The sequence below is a fragment of the Scyliorhinus torazame genome, chromosome 7 (assembly GCF_047496885.1).
Source record: "Scyliorhinus torazame isolate Kashiwa2021f chromosome 7, sScyTor2.1, whole genome shotgun sequence".
Taxonomy (NCBI): Eukaryota; Metazoa; Chordata; class Chondrichthyes; order Carcharhiniformes; family Scyliorhinidae; genus Scyliorhinus; species Scyliorhinus torazame.
This window is the reverse complement of record NC_092713.1, coordinates 205,540,115-205,557,335: the sequence shown is the minus strand read 5'-3', so window position 1 is coordinate 205,557,335 and position 17,221 is coordinate 205,540,115. Positions and strand designations below refer to the sequence as shown.

General features: G+C 42.6%; 1 protein-coding gene across 3 annotated transcripts in view; it reads left to right on the top strand.

The window, feature by feature from the left end:
* The window catches only part of LOC140426800 (matrin-3-like), a 169,514-nt gene that overhangs the window by 25,815 nt on the left and 126,478 nt on the right, over positions 1 to 17,221 (top strand). For 2 of the 3 annotated variants that reach the window (XM_072511987.1, XM_072511988.1), the window contains exon 2: positions 3,093 to 4,301. In XM_072511987.1, the coding sequence (XP_072368088.1) occupies positions 3,258 to 4,301 (1,044 nt within the window). In that variant the 5' untranslated portion in view covers positions 3,093 to 3,257. Of the gene's footprint in view, positions 1 to 632; positions 711 to 3,092; positions 4,302 to 17,221 lie in introns of those variants that run through there. The other variant, XM_072511986.1, reaches the window with a different exon arrangement.

Sequence of the window (17,221 nt, the reverse complement as noted above, 5' to 3'; positions counted from 1 at the left end):
AGTCTGTGAAAATTCACCTCAGTAGTTTTCCCTAATGTAATTTAAAAAATATATAAATTTAGAGTACCCTCTTCATTTTTCCAATTAAGGGGCAATTTAGTGTGGCCAATCCACCTACCCTGCACATCTTTGTGCTATGGCGGCCCTATATGTAATTTTTGATAAATTTAATCCAAATCACTAAAATTTGAAGGTTAAGAGTAAAATTAATTGCATCATGTCCCAAATATGCTTGGTTAAGAGAAATTTAATTGCAGAAATAATAATAAACAAGTACTTTACCTGAGTTAAAGATGTCAGTTGTTGGTCAGTGGGTAGTTCCTTGCTTCTTGAGTCAGAAGTTGTGGGTTCAAGTCTCAATCCAGATACTTGAGCACAAAACTCCAGACTGACACTTCAGTGCAGTGCTGAGGAAATGGAGTGTATCAATGGTGTTGTCATTTGGGTGTGATGTTGAACTGCGGCCCCATCTGCCGTCTCAGGCGGGCACAAAAGTTCCTATGCTACAGCTGTGAGGAATAGCAGGGATATTTTCCCTGAAGGCCTGGTTAATATTTAATCTTCAATCAACATTGAAAACATCTGGTCTTTACCTCATTGAGTGTAAATTGGTTGCCATGTTTCCTGAACAGTGACTACAACTCCAAAGTACTCAAGTCAACAAAAAAGTGGTTTGGGACATTCTCAGATTGCGAAAGTCGCTATATAATGCAAGTATTTCTTTCATTTTTCTTTCCCGATAAACAGAGCATTTTGCAGCCAATGGATTACTTTAGAAGTGCAATCAATATTCCAATTTGTAACATTAATGTGTTGAAATAAGTTTAATTATTTAAACTAAATAATCCTAATCTAAACATTGAATACTGTTGCAAATAGCAATGACTATAATTTGAATTAACTGGAAATTTATTGTGCTCTTTTTAAGAAAGGAACACTTGCTCAGCCTGTTATGAAATGCACATTCCTCCAGTCAGACCACTTTGAGTGTACCGAATTGAATTCCCTTTTGGCACCTTTTATATTTATATTTGTATGATTTGGATTGCAGGAAATGCTGGAATAAGAGAGCTGATTTTTTTGCAGTGTCAATGCAGAGAGCAGCCTTCCCCAATCCAAACTTTAAAAGTCCTGATGTCAAATCACTGTTAGCCACTCACCAGCCATTATAAGATTAGGAAACATGAAACAATGAAGGGTATCATCAAGCATTTTCCTGCTATTAACATTGTATCATGTACTCCAACTGAACAGTTTAATCTTCTGAGGGAAAGTTTTCAAAATTTCTCTAATGTCAAAAGTATATCAAGAAAAACTCCAGTATACTTGTGTAATCATCCATTGTGCAACATACATGCTGGAGTATTTTAAGCATGACAGCTTCTGCTAAAACCATGTTCCATTCCGTATTTGATTCACTCCATCTGTACTTTGCTGTAAAAAAATAATCAAACCAGCATTATCTACTTGGGAATTAATACCACATTTCCACAGCTCTGCAAGGAGGAAACAAATCCTTCTAATCGCATATCTTGCTTAGTACATTATTTATATATATATGCTCATGGTTCGAGTTAAATATCCTACTTGCATCTCATCTTTCATTCCAGTATGCATTTAAAAAAAAAAAAAAGATTTTGTTTTATCTTTTCTGTAGTGAAAACAAATATTTGAATCTTTATAATTCAGATTCCAGTGTCCTGGAATTAAGCTTGTTACTCTTATCCTGAATCCTTTCCAGCACATCAATATTCCGATTGTAGTGTGCCCAGCATTGCTCAAAAAATTCTACATTTTACATCCAATGTGCATGTAGCATTAGAAGAACTTTGAATTTGTGTCCTTGTGATGCATTCTACTGCTATTAGTCTTGTTGATGGCATTTTCACATTTGACTTAATACTCCAAACCATGAATCCTCTTTTCAACTCTTGTTGAACATATTCTGATCACTTTATTTATGTTCAACGTTCCAGTGTGCAAGTTCTTTGTTATATTTTAATAAAAATATCATCTGTTTCAGAGACCACCCAGTTCATGATTGTGATCATGTTTTTCCTTGTCACATAGATATTAGATGTTGTTTTGAATCAGAGCCCAACTGGTCAAATTATGAGAACTATTTTCTTCTGTGACCATGATGGCTGGTAACTTGCATTTTGGAGATTTGGATAAGATGGTGAACCATAAAACTGCTTTGAAGGAACTAATTTTGCTGCTCAAAAATGAATACAATGAGAGTACTGGAAAACCCTTGGAGTATATATTTCCCCCTTTTGTCACTGCCCCATTCATGTGTAACTGCTTATTTTCTCTTCGTATAAATTATTATGTATCTACCCAATCCTTTGGAGAAACAAACAAAACCACCTCTGGCTTGAAATGTTAAAACTCCGAAGTAAAGAATTTATTTCTGAAAAAACTTGTATATGATCACCAAAAATTAGATTAGTTTGCATTTGTTGAAGTACGTATTTTGCAGAGCATTGCTTTAAATTGCCTGAGCAATGTGTACCAGTGTTGAAGTATTATCTACAACCTATTCTGCACCAAATTATTACAGTGATGTACTTGCTTCGTGACCAACACTGTAGCTCCAGAATGACACAATTCAAAAGGGTAGATAGAGCCATACGTGATTATTGCTGCTGTTAAAGTCCTAGAGGGAAAAATGTTGACTGCAATCATGTTTTCTTCTAGAAATATCCAAGGTGGAACATTTAAAGCCTTTTATTTCTACATCTAGAATGACTTGCATTTAATGTGTTAATGGTGGTTGTACACCATCGTGTTATATGCACATTGCATATAATTTTGTTCATACTCCTCTGTCCTTGATTGCATATTTGCAAAATACCTTTTATTAAGGTAAGTTTTGTAGAATTATTTTTAAATTTGATTTCAAGTGCAGAAAAATGGGTTACACCATACATTCTATCCATACAACTGTATAAATATTGCACTAAATCTTATTTAAGCTACTTACCTTTCTGCAGATCATTTTTGAATTTCAGAACTTGAAGCTGACTCTAATCTCTATCCTTGCGATTCTTTCGTATTCTTGGATCTAATGTTTTTCTTTTAACTTTCAGCCTGACAAAAATTCTTGGAGAAATTACATCCCTGTAGTTTATGAAATCGTCCATCTTTTAGACCAAGTTAGACAGTGAAACAACTTTTTTAGAACTTCTACTAACCAAGAAAGAACTTCTAGCCTGCTTTGACCGGTATTGAAATAGACATTCTCTTGTGCCAAAATGGCAAGTTTTGGCAGAGGCCAGAGCAATCAGATGCGTACTAAGAGGAAGAGTCGTTTTCATGATGCAGATGCCGGAGGTCTTGCTGCAGGTCCACCTATGAATATCCAAGCAGCTCTTGGGACATTGTGCCAGAATCCACACTTGGCTGGCCTAATAAACTCTGGACAGGGTCAGAATTATGGCCTTCATGGTGCAGGACAGGGTCAGAACTTTGGCTTACAAGGTGCAGGACCGGGTCAGAACTTTGGCCCGCAAGGTATGGGACCAGGTCAGAACTTTGGCCCGCAAGGTGTGGGACAGAGATCTAAAGGTTTGATGTCTTCAGCTGGTGGGCCCTCACGATACAGCGATACTGCTAGCAGTAGCTTGCCTTCCTTGTTTGGAGTTAGAAATCAGAATCAACAATCTCATGCTGTTCAGAAACAGATTGATGCAGACAGGGCCAGTAATATTCTAGCTGCATTTGGTCTTTCATCCAGGGATTTGGATGAACTGAGCCACTACCCTGAAGATAAGCTTACACCCGAATCCTTGCCAGAAATTCTTACGGAGATAAAGAGGAGACGAGCTAATGAAGGAGCAGCTTCAAAGTACAGCAGAGGTGATGGTTCTCTGCGACATGACCGTTCCTACAGAACCTCCCATGATGACTGGGAGGAAGAAAGACACTTTAGGAAACGTAATTATGGAAGTCGTGACTCCAGTCTTGACTCAGTGGTTGAATATAGCCACGGTCATTCTTCTCGAGAGTCAAGTTCGAGATATGACAGAAAGGACTATGAACGTGAACGATTAAGAGGCACCGATGATTTCTCCAGAGAGGAAATGCACCTCTCTGACCCCTCACACAATTTCAATAAATTTGATTCTGATTATGGAAGAGCTGCTCGTCTTCCTTCTCCTCGTACACATGAAAGGTCTCTCTTTGAGAGAAAACGAGGATCTCCTTCGTTGAACAACATAAACGATTACCATGGTTTCTTGCCAGCAGTGTTCCCCTATTTGTGCTCGCTGTGTGATCTAAACATTCATTCTGTACAGGTGAGTGACCTCTAACTTCTTTAAGAATTGCTTTATAAAAAAAACTATTACAACTACTGCTCTCCTTGGACTTGGAAAACATCATTTGGTTTTTAGATTCTCTCCGTTGTCTTTCTCAATAATCTTTGCTTCTGATGCATTATTCAAAAATATAATGCAATTATATCTTTCTACACCATCTTTTCTTTCAATGAAATGTATTTGTGTAAATTAAGCTCTTATTGAATATTGGATCTGATATAGTGTTTCAGCTAGGTTTTGCTTCTGCTCAGTCCTGGCTGTGAATTTCAACTTCATTTTATTCAAATTTGAGTAATGCAACATCACTGAAATTAAACTAGGTTAGAAACTCAGAAAGCCGTATGACGTTTTCTAAGTCACTACTTTTGATCTGTTTTAAGATATGATTTTGTTTTTGTTGAGTAGACAGTATTACCAGATGTCCTGACAGCATAGCCATATTTCCATATAAGGGCTCTATCATCCTTTTAAACTTTTTTCTGTTCTGTCACATGTGGTAGCAGAAATCATTTTCCAAAGCTACCAACATTTGAAATTTGCTGTCAAAATAAAGTCTGGCATTATATTTGACTATTTGACAGTTTATGACTGTCTATTTTCTGTTCAACCTCTTTTCTCCTGTATTCTGTCTTGCCCCTATAAGTCTTCCATCTGCAGTGATGGTGTTTCTTCCCTGTGCTGCTTAGCATAGGTGTACTCGCTTGCTAGGAATTAGAGTTTCACCTGCACCAATATCTATGGGTGATGCTTTCATTGTTTTGCATTGCAGATTCATGGATGTGGAGGAAATATTTTGAAAATAATCAAAACTTTGCTAAAATGGCAGTCATATTAAAAAGAGGATATCCAGTGGCTGGTATTCTGCCACTTACATTTATCATGGTTTACAAATGTAAAGGGAATGTAATTGTGAATTTCTGTTTACAATACACTTCTATATTCTATTATTGTGATATTTTCAGCATAGGTCCATATTAAATTAAACTGTAATTGTCCCTGAAACATTATCACTTTGCTTCATAAGCATTTGGCTTCTAAAACTTAAATGGTAAGAGCTGAATCAGATGGACTGTTGAGGAGCCATTGGTGACATTTTAATACATCGTGTGATAAAGTAATGGTAAAACTGAACCCATCAACAGAGGTGAGTGATTATAGTATTCACTATAAATAACCCATGATCTCTGCATATAACAATGTCAGAGCACTGTTGGTGGAAATAAATGGTTCATTACTACGCCTTTAATGTCTTGTTGCAAGGTCTATATTCCTCTGATTTCAAAAGCTATTGGAAAATTGATTTGAAACTAGATTTTTCTTAATGTTTTGACACTTCGTAATTACATGGATGCAGTTGTGCAACTTTTAATTTGCCAGGTAATTTGAGAGGATGAAGTTTTAACTCGTTGCAAGTATCATGGACTTTTACTACTTGGTATATAGCATGCAACTAAATTATGGCAAGACTGGTTTAGAAAAGCTACATGGTGACATAACGTTAAGTAACCATGAGATTGTGAGGTTTTCCTTTTTCACCTTTTCTACTTCAGTTGCATCTGTATTTCCATGGTCTAAAATGGGATGGATGTACGGACATATGAAATAGGAGCAGAAGTTAGCCATTCAGCCCCTGAAACCTACTCCACCATTCAATAAGATCATGACTGATCTGTTTGTGTTTCTAATTCCATGATCCCATCTACGTCTGATAACCTTTCATTCCCTTGCCGAACAAGAATATCTACCGTAGCCTTAAAAATATTCAGTGACCACGTCCTCGTCCGCCTTCTGAGACAAGAGTTCTGAAATCAGACTACGAGAGAGAGATCCTAAAAGATTGATCTCTAATTTTAAAACAGTGTCCCCTTGTTTTGGACTCATGCACAAGAGCAAATATCCTTTCCACGGACCTTGTCAAACTGTTCAGGATCTTATATACTTCAATCAAGTCACCCCTCACTCTTTTAAACTCCATAAGGCAACCCACTCATTTCAGGTATCAATCTGGTACACCTCTGAAATGCCTCCCAATGCATTTAACTCTTTTGTGAAATAAGGAGACCAAAACTACACACAATTTGTGATGCGGTCTCGCCAATGCCTTTTATAGCTGAAGCATAACATCCTTACTTGTTCAGTTCCTCTCATTAAAAAAAATAGCTTTCCAATTGCCTTCCTAATTAACTACTCGTAGTACTTGCATACCAACTTTTTTATGACCCATGGACTAGAACAGCTAGGTCTCTATACATCCGAATTCTGCAGGAGCTTTCCATTTAAGTAATATTCTGCTTTTCTAATTTTCCTGCTAAAGTGAACAACTTCACTATATTCTGTCTGCCAGATTTTTATCCACTCACTATATATATCTACCTCTTTTCTGTTCTCTTCACAATGTATTTTCCTACCTTTGTGTCTGAAGCTTTAGCTACCATGCTGTAGTTCCTTTCACCTGCGTCATTGATATTAATTGTAAAAGGTTGAGGCCCCAGCACAAACCCCTGTGGAGTCTCCACTCGTTATATACTGCCAATTATGGGCATACTCATTGTTTCCTGCCAACTAGCCAACCTTCTGACCATGCTAATATGTTCCCCCTGACTCCAAGCGCTTGCATTTTTCCCAATAACCTTTGATGTGGCACCTTAAGACCGTCTGGAAATCCAAGTATAATATGTTTACAGGCTCTTTACGTACAACACATATTATTCCTTCAAAGAACTCCAATAAATTGGTTAAACATGATTTCCCCTTCACAAAACTATGCTGACTCTTCCCGATTACCTTGAATTTTTCCCATTGCCCAGCTATAACCTCAGTGGTTAAATCTTAGCACTGGTCTCCCTAAGAAGGGTCACATTTGCTACTTTATAGCCTGAAGGAACCTTCCCGTAGCGAATTTTGGAAAGCTTAACAGCAATGCATCTACTACGTCATTGGCCATCTCTTTAAGACCCTAGAATCAAGTCCATCAGATTCCAGAGATTTGTCAGCTTGGAGCTCCCATCAGTTTGCTCAATAAGGTTTCTCTGGTGGTTGTAATTTCACAGTCCCCCTTCCACCTCCTGATTTGCCACTATTACTGGAATTCTTTCTGTATCCTGTATAGTGAAGTCAGAAGCAAAATATTGTTCATTTCAACTGCCATTTCCTTATTATCTGCTATTAAACCCCATTGTCACTATAAAGGAACAAGTTATTTTCATTTTTAAATACCTGTAGAAACTCTTGCTGTCCATTTATACGTTTTTAGCTAGCATCCTCTTGTACTCTAATTTCTTTCTCCTGATTAACCTTTTAGTCAGTTTCTGCTGTTTTTTTAAAATATTAGGCTAAGCAGTTGATCTGCCACTCACATTTGTGCTGTTATTTGCTTTTTCCTTAAGTGTGATGTTTTCCATAATGTTAATTAACCATAGATGGTGGGTCTTTCCCAGAAATCTATTCCGACTATAAAGAAAAATTCTTAATGTTCTGAAATATCACTTTAAATGTCTCCCACTGCTCTATTGATCTATTCCAGTAGTTCCCAGCTTTTTCCTTTAAGGGAACCACCACGTCCGCAAGCTGTTTTAAACATTTTTTATGTAGCTTATGCCTGACGAGAGTTGAACTTGTGTAACATATCAAGAGAAAAACAGCTATTTCTAATAGTTTACGATGCACGCTCGCAAAATACATTGCAGTTGTCACAGCACGTTTATCTGCCATAGGCCTACCAGTGAAAAAAGATAATACCCTTAATAAGAAGGCTGATGTTTCTCAGACTTCAAATGCTGGATGCCAGGTTCCAGGGATGACAATCTTAATTGGAGATCTGGTTCAATGTTAAGTTTATTCCCAAATTTGGTCTTCAGTGCGACAAGTCCTGAAAATCCAGTTTTGCAAAGGTAGGTTGTAGGAAAAGGCATCAGAAGCTTTACTGCCTTTGGGTGCTTTAAAGCAAAAGTCAGTCAGGTAGTTCTGAGAGATATCCAGCTTTATAGCACTGTAGGGCAGCATGGTAGCACAGAGGGCAGCACAGTAGCACAAGTGGATAGCACTGTGGCTTCACAGCGCCAGGGTCCCAGGTTCGATTCCCCACTGGGTCACTGTCTGTGCCGAGTCTGCACGTTCTCCCCGTGTCTGCGTGGGTTTCCTCCGGATGCTCCCATTTTCTCCCACAGTCCAAAGACGTGCAGGTTAGGTGGATTGGCCATGATAAATTGCCCTTAGTGACCAAAAAGGTTAGGAGGGGTTATTGGATTACGGGGATAGGGTGGAAGTGAGGGCTTAAGTGGGTCGGTGCAGACTCAATGGGCAGAACGGCCTCCTTCTGCACTGTGTGTTCTAATAATCTATGTACTGTCACAAGACAGTTCCATAAGGCCACCTTGCTCCCTTGACGCCAGGCCTGTGAGGATGTCAACATCAATGCTCACAAAGGGATTTTGTATCCAGTTGAACTTTGAGTCGGGAACAGGGAAGGACACACAGCTGGGCTTTCAAACTTTGCAGATGTCTCGGATGTCATAATTTACACTACTTGGAAGCTGCATTTCTGCCTTGGCTTAAAAATCGGATAGATTTGCAAATGAATCAGCGACTTTTTCCTCGGGTGGAAGAAACCATTACAAGGGGACATAAATTTTAGTTGAATGGTGGAAGATATAGGGGGGATGTCAAGAGGTAGGTTCTTTACCCAGAGTAGTGGGGGCATGGAATGCACTGCCTGTAGAAGTAGTTGAGTCGGAAGCATTAGGGACCTTCAAGTGGCTATTGGATAGGTACATGGATTACAGTAGAATGATGAGGTGTAGATTAATTTGTTCTCAATCTTACCACGATCCCAGTGGTTACCACAAACCCAGTGCTGGCGGCAACATTAAGTATCTGGGGGCAATGGAGGCGACAGAAGGGTGTATTGGGAGCCTCGGTGTGGTCCCCGATCAGGAACACCCATAGGTTTCTCCCAGGAAGGCTGGACGGAGGGTTCCAGAGCTTGCACCGGGCAGGAATTAGGAGAGTGGGAGACTTATTTATAGACGGGACGTTTGCGAGCTTGGGAACGCTAGAGGAAAAGTATGAGCTGCCTCCGGGGAATATCTTTAGATATATGCAGGTGAGGGCATTCACGAGACAACAGGTGAGGGAATTCCCGCTGCTCCCGACACAGGGGATCCAGGATAGAGTGATTTGGGGGTGTGGGTCGGGGAGGGCAAAGTGTCCGAAATATACCGGGAGATGAGAGAAGAGGGGGAGGAGCTGGTAGAAGAGCTGAAAGGAAAATGGGAAGAAGAGCTCGGGGAGGAGATTGTGGGCTGATGCCCTAAGTAGGGTAAATTCCTCTTCCTCGTGTGCCAGGCTTAGCCTGATCCAATTTAAGGTGCTACATAGAGCACACATAACGGGAGCTAGGTTGAGCAGGTTCTTCGGAGTGGAGGACAGATGCGGGAGGTGTGGGGGAAGCCTGGCGAACCACACACATATGTTTTGGTCGTGTGCAGCATTGGAGGAGTACTGGAGGGGAGTGGCAAGAGTGATCTCGAAGGTGGTGAAGGTCCGGGTCACGCCAAGCTGGGGGTTAGCTATATTTGGGGTAGCGGATGAGCCGGGAGTGCAGGAGGCGAAAGAGGCCGATATTGTGGCCTTTGCGTCCCTGGTAGCCCGGCGAAGGATTTTACTCATGTGGAAGGAAGCGAAACCCCCCGGCATGGAGGCCTGGATAAACGATATGGCAGGGTTCATAAAACTGGAACGGATGAAGTTTGCGCTGAGAGGATCGGCTCAGGGGTTCTCCAGGCGGTGGCAACCGTTCCTCGACTATCTAGCGGAACGTTAGGGGGAAAAAAGATAGCCAGCAGCAGCAGCCCAGAAAGAGGGGGGGGGGGTAAATTGTTTTTGTTCAAGATGGGGTGGAGGGGCGGGGGGGTGGGGCACTATTTCGTGTTATTTTGTTAGTTCACTACTTTATTTAAACAATGTTATCAATTAGTTATCGTGTTACCGTTTTTGTTGATTTGTAAGGAGGAAAAATTGTGTTTGAAAACTTTAATAAAATATATTTTTAAAAAAAATTGTTCTCAATCTAGGCCAAAGGTTCGGCACAACATCGTGGGCCGAAGGGCCTGTTCTGTGCTGTAATTTTCTATGTTCTATGAGTCGTAAATTGAATGCTCAAGTCATTTGGCCCACAACTCTATTTTCTTGATCATCGTTTCTATTTTGTCCCACACGTGAGAAGTCACAGATTTTCCTTGAAGACTCCGATTGAACCTATTTAAGTGACCAAAAATATCTGCCAGATATGCACTTTGGCAAGCCCCTGAAAATCACTGAAATAGCTCTCGCTCGGGTGGTCGGGCCTCGACCCTTGACTACCGCGTGTGCTCCTTTCTGGCTGTCTGGCCTGACGGCCTCATTCTTTTTGCCTGGTCGGTCGTGCTCCATCCGTACCCCTGGCCAGAAGGTCGAGGGTCACCTTGTTGCTCCCGTCGACGGTTGTTGGCCAGCTCTACCTCCTCGCCTTGCTGAATGCTTCGCAGACTCGCACCCTGATGCTAGGTCAGCGATCTCACTTTTTGACTTGGGCTGCTTGCCAGACCGAATACCAGAAACCTGGCTGCTGTTTTGCACCGTTGCTCGCTGTAAGTTCTGAAACTTGACACCAATTCAGGAGATCCTTGTCTGAACTGAGCGACTCGCAACATTTCAGTCGATCAGGGGAAGTCAGCATGGATTCTTGAAGGGAAGGGCATGCCTGACAAATTTCAATGACTTTTTTGAAGAGGTGACCAAGGTACTGGACAGGGGAATGTCTATGGATGTTATTTATATGGACTTCCAGAAGGCATTTGTTAAATCTCACACAAGAAACTGTTGACTAAGGTGGAAGCCCACGGGAGTTGAGGGCAAATTATTGACATGGTTAGGAAATTGGTTGAGTGGCAGGCGACAGAGTGGGGATAATGGGTAATTACTCTTATTGGCAGGATGTGACTAGTGGTGTACCACAGGGATCTGTGTTGGGGCATCAATTATTCACATTAATTGATGACTTGGATGATGGCACAGAAAGTCAGATATCCAAATTTGCTGATGAACCAAAGTCTACAAGAAGTCTAGATGATAGCGTAAAATTACAAGGAGATACTGACAGACTAGGTGAATCGGCAAAATTGTGGAGATGGAATTCAATGTAAGCAAATGTGAGGTTATTAATTTTGGACCAAAAAAGGATAGAGCAGGGTGCCAACTAAATGGGAAGAAGTTAAGTACAGTGGATGTCCAAAGAGACTTAGGGGTTCAGGTGCACAGATCTTTAAAGTGCAGAAAGTAATTCTGTGAACAGAACTGTTCAGGAGAAATGTGAATATTAGAGGTTTGGAGCTGTCCCACAAACAACAGTTGAAGCTAGAACAGTTCATTTTAAATCTGAGATTTGTTTGTCAAAGGTATTAAGGAATATGGGCTAAAAGCAGGTTGGCCACAGATCAGCCATGATCTCTTGAATGAAGGGACAGGCTCCAGGGGCTGAATGACCTCCTGTTCCTGTGACCACTCCCACTAATGACATTTTTCCTCTACTATTCCTCATCTGACTATTGAACCAATGCCACCTTTGATCAACAGTGCTATCCCTCCACTGGCTTCCTATTCTTCTTGAATATCTTATGCCCCTCACTATTCAGGGCCCAAACGGCAGCCCCCATTTTCCTGAGCACTGATTCCAGTGACCTACAAATCGGAACCCACTTCTTCAAGTCGTGTCTTTGAGCAGTGCATTGTTTCTGTAATTTTATTTGCTCTGTGTCAATTTGCAGGTGGCTAAGAATGGTACTGTTTCTTAATTTCTTGGTCTTGCCCATGTCATTGGTACCTACATGGGCCATGACAAGACCTTCCCTCTCCCATTCCAAGTTCTTCTCCAGCCCCGAGAAGATGTCCTGAACCTTGGCCCCGGGTATGCAACACGACCTTCTGGATTGGCGCTGTTTTCTGCAGAGAACAGTGTCAAACCCCCTCACTATGCCATCCTCTACTGCTGCTGAATTTATTTTTATTTCATCCCCACCCACTCTTGAACGGAACCTGTGCGGTGCCATGGCATCTACCTTGAAGACCTTGCTTTCGTCCACACAACGTTTGAGCACCATTTAACAATTGTGGAGTATGAGGCTCTTCCACTCCTGTGTGCTAGGTCCCTTTACCTATCTCACTCGCAGTCACATTCTCCTGTCTCGATGCTGGCCAAAACCAAAACCAAGAGGTCTTCTGGAACAAAATATCCAGGTATTTCTTCCCCTTGTGATTGTCAGATTCCAAGTCAATAATCCTAATCCAGAATTCCTAGCTACTTACGCTTTCTGCAGACGTGTTTGTCCAGCATTGCCTTGGCATCCAAAGACACTCACATTCCACAGCTGCAGCATAACACCTGTCCTGCCATTGTTGCTTCTGTTATTTAGTTACTGTAGTTTACTGTGCTTATTAAATGCTAGTACCCCCATAAATAAAGCACAAGCTTATATGTTTTTGTAATTCACAGGTATGTGTTGAGGTTATTTATTTTAAATTCTTTATTTAAACCATTTTAGTTTAATTAATTTTATATGTTTTTTAAAAAAGTTTTATTCTTGTTATTTATAGATTTACCTAAAACTAGGAGTGTTAACACGGACCCGTAGGTATCTTTTATGTTAAACAGACTAACTTAAACACAGAATTAACCACATTAGTAACAAAGAAATAGCTTTATAAATAGTTGGCAATTACAACCGTTCTCAAGTAAGAGAAAACCGTAGCTTCCTAAACCTGCCACTGTATTCCAATTAAACGACCAATATATTTCGACTTTATTCAGTTTTTTAAAGAAAATATTTTATTGAGGCATGTATAATTTTAACATTTTAAAGAACAGAGATCCAATGTACACAAAAACCCCATAATAACATACCCAACTCCCCCAACGCTAAACCCGAACTACCCATACATGAGATTCATTAGATTCCCTGCCCTTATTTGGCACTTGCATGCCCCCATGCCATCAGGGAGGCAAAGGCCAAAATGTGCCCCCTCTCTGACATAACATCTGAAAATCCCCTCCACCTCGGACACGGCCAAAACATATGTGCATGGTTTGCAGGACTTCCCCCACACCTGTCCTCCACCTTCTGAAAAAACCTACTCATCCGGGCCACGGTCATATGAACCCTGTGGACCACCTTGAACTGGATCAGGCTAAGCCTTGGCACATGACGAGGATGCATTGATTTTCCTTGGGGCTTTGTCCCATAACCCGACTTGCAACTCCGCTCCCAGCTCTTCCTCCCACTTCCTATTCACCTCCCCAATTGGAACCCCTTCCCATTCCATCAGTTCCTTATATATTTTCTCCCCTCCCCAACCCCTGCTTTTGACATCACCTTATCCTGTAGCCCCCTTAGTGGGAGGCAAGGGAAGCTCAGGACCTGCATCCGAACAGAATCTCAACTTTATTCATGAGTGGTATTGAACAGCCAGGTCTCAAGTTCGGAATCTTTGGGGAGAGAGCCGTTTTGGACCAAACTGAAACACTTCTGTACATATGAGAGTTCTAGGACAACTGCTTTTTCAGACATCTGGCTCCTCACATTAGCTCCATTATCGAACCATAGAGCATTCTTTTGTCTCTTCCTGAAATATGTCCCTTAACCTGTTTAGCCAGGACCAGTCACAATACCCCATCCCAGGGCTCCTTCAAACATAAACAATATCCCATTAGCTAACTATCTAATCAAATAAATGGTTCTCAAGATTTATTAGCAGAACACTTCAATGATTATTTTACTTTTACGACACTTTAATCATAGCTCTGGAGTCATATTGTATGTGCCTTAATCCACGTATTAATAACATTACATTACTCAATTTCCTTTCAATTTGATGAGGCCCACTAAATCTTGCTTTTAATGGTTCATCTACCACTGATAACACAAATTCTTTCTCCATACTAACAAAACTGCAGGGTGTTGATTTCTTATCTTCCTCTTTTTGTCAACACATGTTGTGATAATTTTAAATGCTTTCTAGCCAACTCAACAGTCCTATTTAATCTCTCACTAAAGTTTAACACTTGGTCCAACAGTGTTGGCTCAGAGCTCTGATTCAACAATTTCTCCTTATAATAAATTTGCAGGAACAATTTAGTTGATTTATCAGGTGCATCCCTAATTGAAAATTGTACAAATGGAATCCCCTTATCCCAATCCGTTGGTCCATTTGTGTCCATTATTACTGTCTTCTCAGCCCGTTTTCCCAGATGAACTCGTCTGCTTCTGCTGGCATGTTAAAATAATGTTCCTTGTTGCCGTCATCCTGTTCTTGAATAAAGTCTCCATGGCCCGATTGAACTCTGCCCGTGCTTGGTCAGGCCGGTTCCAATGACCTGGTATATGCAGATCGTATGCCTTTCCCATTTGCAGGACCGCCTGCTTCTAGCCCGGTTCTGTATTCGCTCCGTGTCTTGTAATTTGCGGAGCCTTGCAATGTTCGCCCACGGTGGTTCTCCTGTTTTGGGCCTCTGCCGGAGTGACATGTGGGCCCTCTCCACCTCTGGGGGCTTGGGGAAGCTTTTTCCTGACCAGCTTTCTTAGCATCTGCGGTACATATTCTTTGGGTTTCTGCTCTGTGCCCTCAGGTAGTCCGACAATCCTGAGGTTTTGGCGGCGAGACCTGTTCTCCTGGACTTTCCATCTTCCCCATGAGCGCTCCCTGGGCAGCCACGAACTTTGCCACTTGTGCCTCGAGTGAGGTGATCTGATCACTTTGGTAAGTGTCCACTTTTTCAATTCCTGCACCAGCGCCTTCTGGGTCTCCAGTCGCCACTATGCCCTCTCCAGTGCTTCCTTGAAATGAAAATGAAATGAAAATCGCTTATTGTCACAAGTAGGCTTCAAATGAAGTTACTGTGAAAACCACGTTGCCACATTCCGGCACCTGTTAGGGGAGGCTGGTACGGGAATTGAACCGTGCTGCTGGCCTGCCTGGGTCTGCTTTAAAAGCCAGCTATTTAGCCCAGTGTGCTAAACCAGCCCCAGTACGGGGCTATGGATGACTTCACAGTCATCATGAGGTCCTCCTTACTGGAGTCCCTATGTTTTGTAGTTCCATCCAGTACCCTGTCAGTGGGTGGGCTGGCGTTTGTACAGGCGGTCCCTCTCGGTCCGCCATGTAGTGCTCCGTTTCACTCCTCTTGTCTGCAGTTTGGATCTTCCCCTCCTGTCTTTTGCTGCTCTTCCTGTCTTTCTGGCTTGTTGGCTGATTTGAGGGCATTTCCTTGGGTGGTGGTTAGTTCAGGATGAGGGGCGTTTTGTTGGGTTAGTGACGATTTCTGGGTTAAAGGGGCCTAAGTTGAAGTTTCCTGGGGAGAGCCACCTTTCATGCGACTACAGCACATCGCTGCCATTGGAAGTCAGCTGTAATATTTCTTAACGGAATGGCCTCTGGACATCTTGTACACACATCCATTATAGTCAACAAATACTGATTCCCACTTTTTTGTTTTAGGAAGGGGTCCAATGCAATCAATTAAGACCCTAGTTAAAATGTTTCTCAAATCCAGGAATTGACCCTTCACCTCGTTTGCAGATTCTCTTCGTTTTGCTGGTGGGGAGGAAGCCCTGTTCCCCCCTTGAGTTCTCGAGAAAGGTTAGGCTGGTCTGTCTTAACGGTTTGGCTTGTGTGGGGGGGGGGGGGGCTTATGTCGCCTCCTGGGAGTGACCATGCTCCTTGTTCCTGTTTGTGAGCTCCCTTTCATCCCTGCGGCATTCCCTGCCCGCCCCCCCCCCCCCATCTCCTCCTCCTCCTAGTTAGCTGCTGGTTGTGACCATGCCTGAAGAAACTTGTGAACATTTTCCACGTGGAATCTTCACACCCATTTATTGCACATTTTATTTTCTTCAGTCTCAGGAACTCGGCCAGATAAGAGAGCCATTCCAAGGCCCTGGGTGGCACTGGCGGCTTCAACCTAGCTGAAGTCTCCGCTGGCGGTCAGTGAGGCGAAGGCCAGAGCATCCGCCCCTTCCCTCTGCAGAGGTCTGTGTTTTGACACCCCGAAGACTGCCATAGACGGTCACGGTTCCATCTTGACCCATACCATCCTGCACACAGCCTCGAAAAATTCTGCCCAGGACTCCGAGTCTGGGGCAGGGCCAGAACATGTGGATGTGTTTGGCCAGGTCCCCCTGACACCACTTGCACTTACCCTCCACCTCCGGGAAGAACCCGCTCATGCGTGTCTTCGTGAGATGTACTCTGTGCACAACCTGGAGCTGCACGAGGCTTAGCCCGGTACAGGAGGAGGTGGAGTTGATCCTGTACAGTGCCTCGATCCAGAGTCCTTCCCTTGCCTCCATGCCCACCTCCTCCCCCCATTTCCGTCTGGTCTAGTCCGAAGATGCCGCCACACTTGTCGTCCCCATATTAATCCAGCTGTACCATTGTGTCCAGAAATGTGTGTCTGGGTCTGTGGGGGAAAGTTTTTGTCTCCTTATGGAGAAAGTTGAGCAGCTGCAGGTACCTGAGCTTGTCCCCTTTCGGGAGTTGGAGCCTCTCAGACTGTTCCTCCAGGGTCGGTAGCTCGTTCCCTTTCAGGAGTTGGAGCCTCTCAGACAGTTCCTCCAGGGTCGGTAGTCTATCGATCACTTCCATGTCCTCTTCTCTGTGTCCCTCTGTCCTCCCTCCATGTCCCAAATGTGGCATCCTTCCTTGCCGATGTGAACCTGTGGTCGCTGCAGGTGGGGGGCCTCTATGGACATCTCGGCAAGTTTGAAGTGGCGGAGGGACTTCCGGTTGCGGTGATGCCGAGCTAGCTGCACGTTTCGGCGGCTCCAGCTCCGACGGACCTTCGGGCTCTTTTAAGAGCCCTAACGGGGAATTTT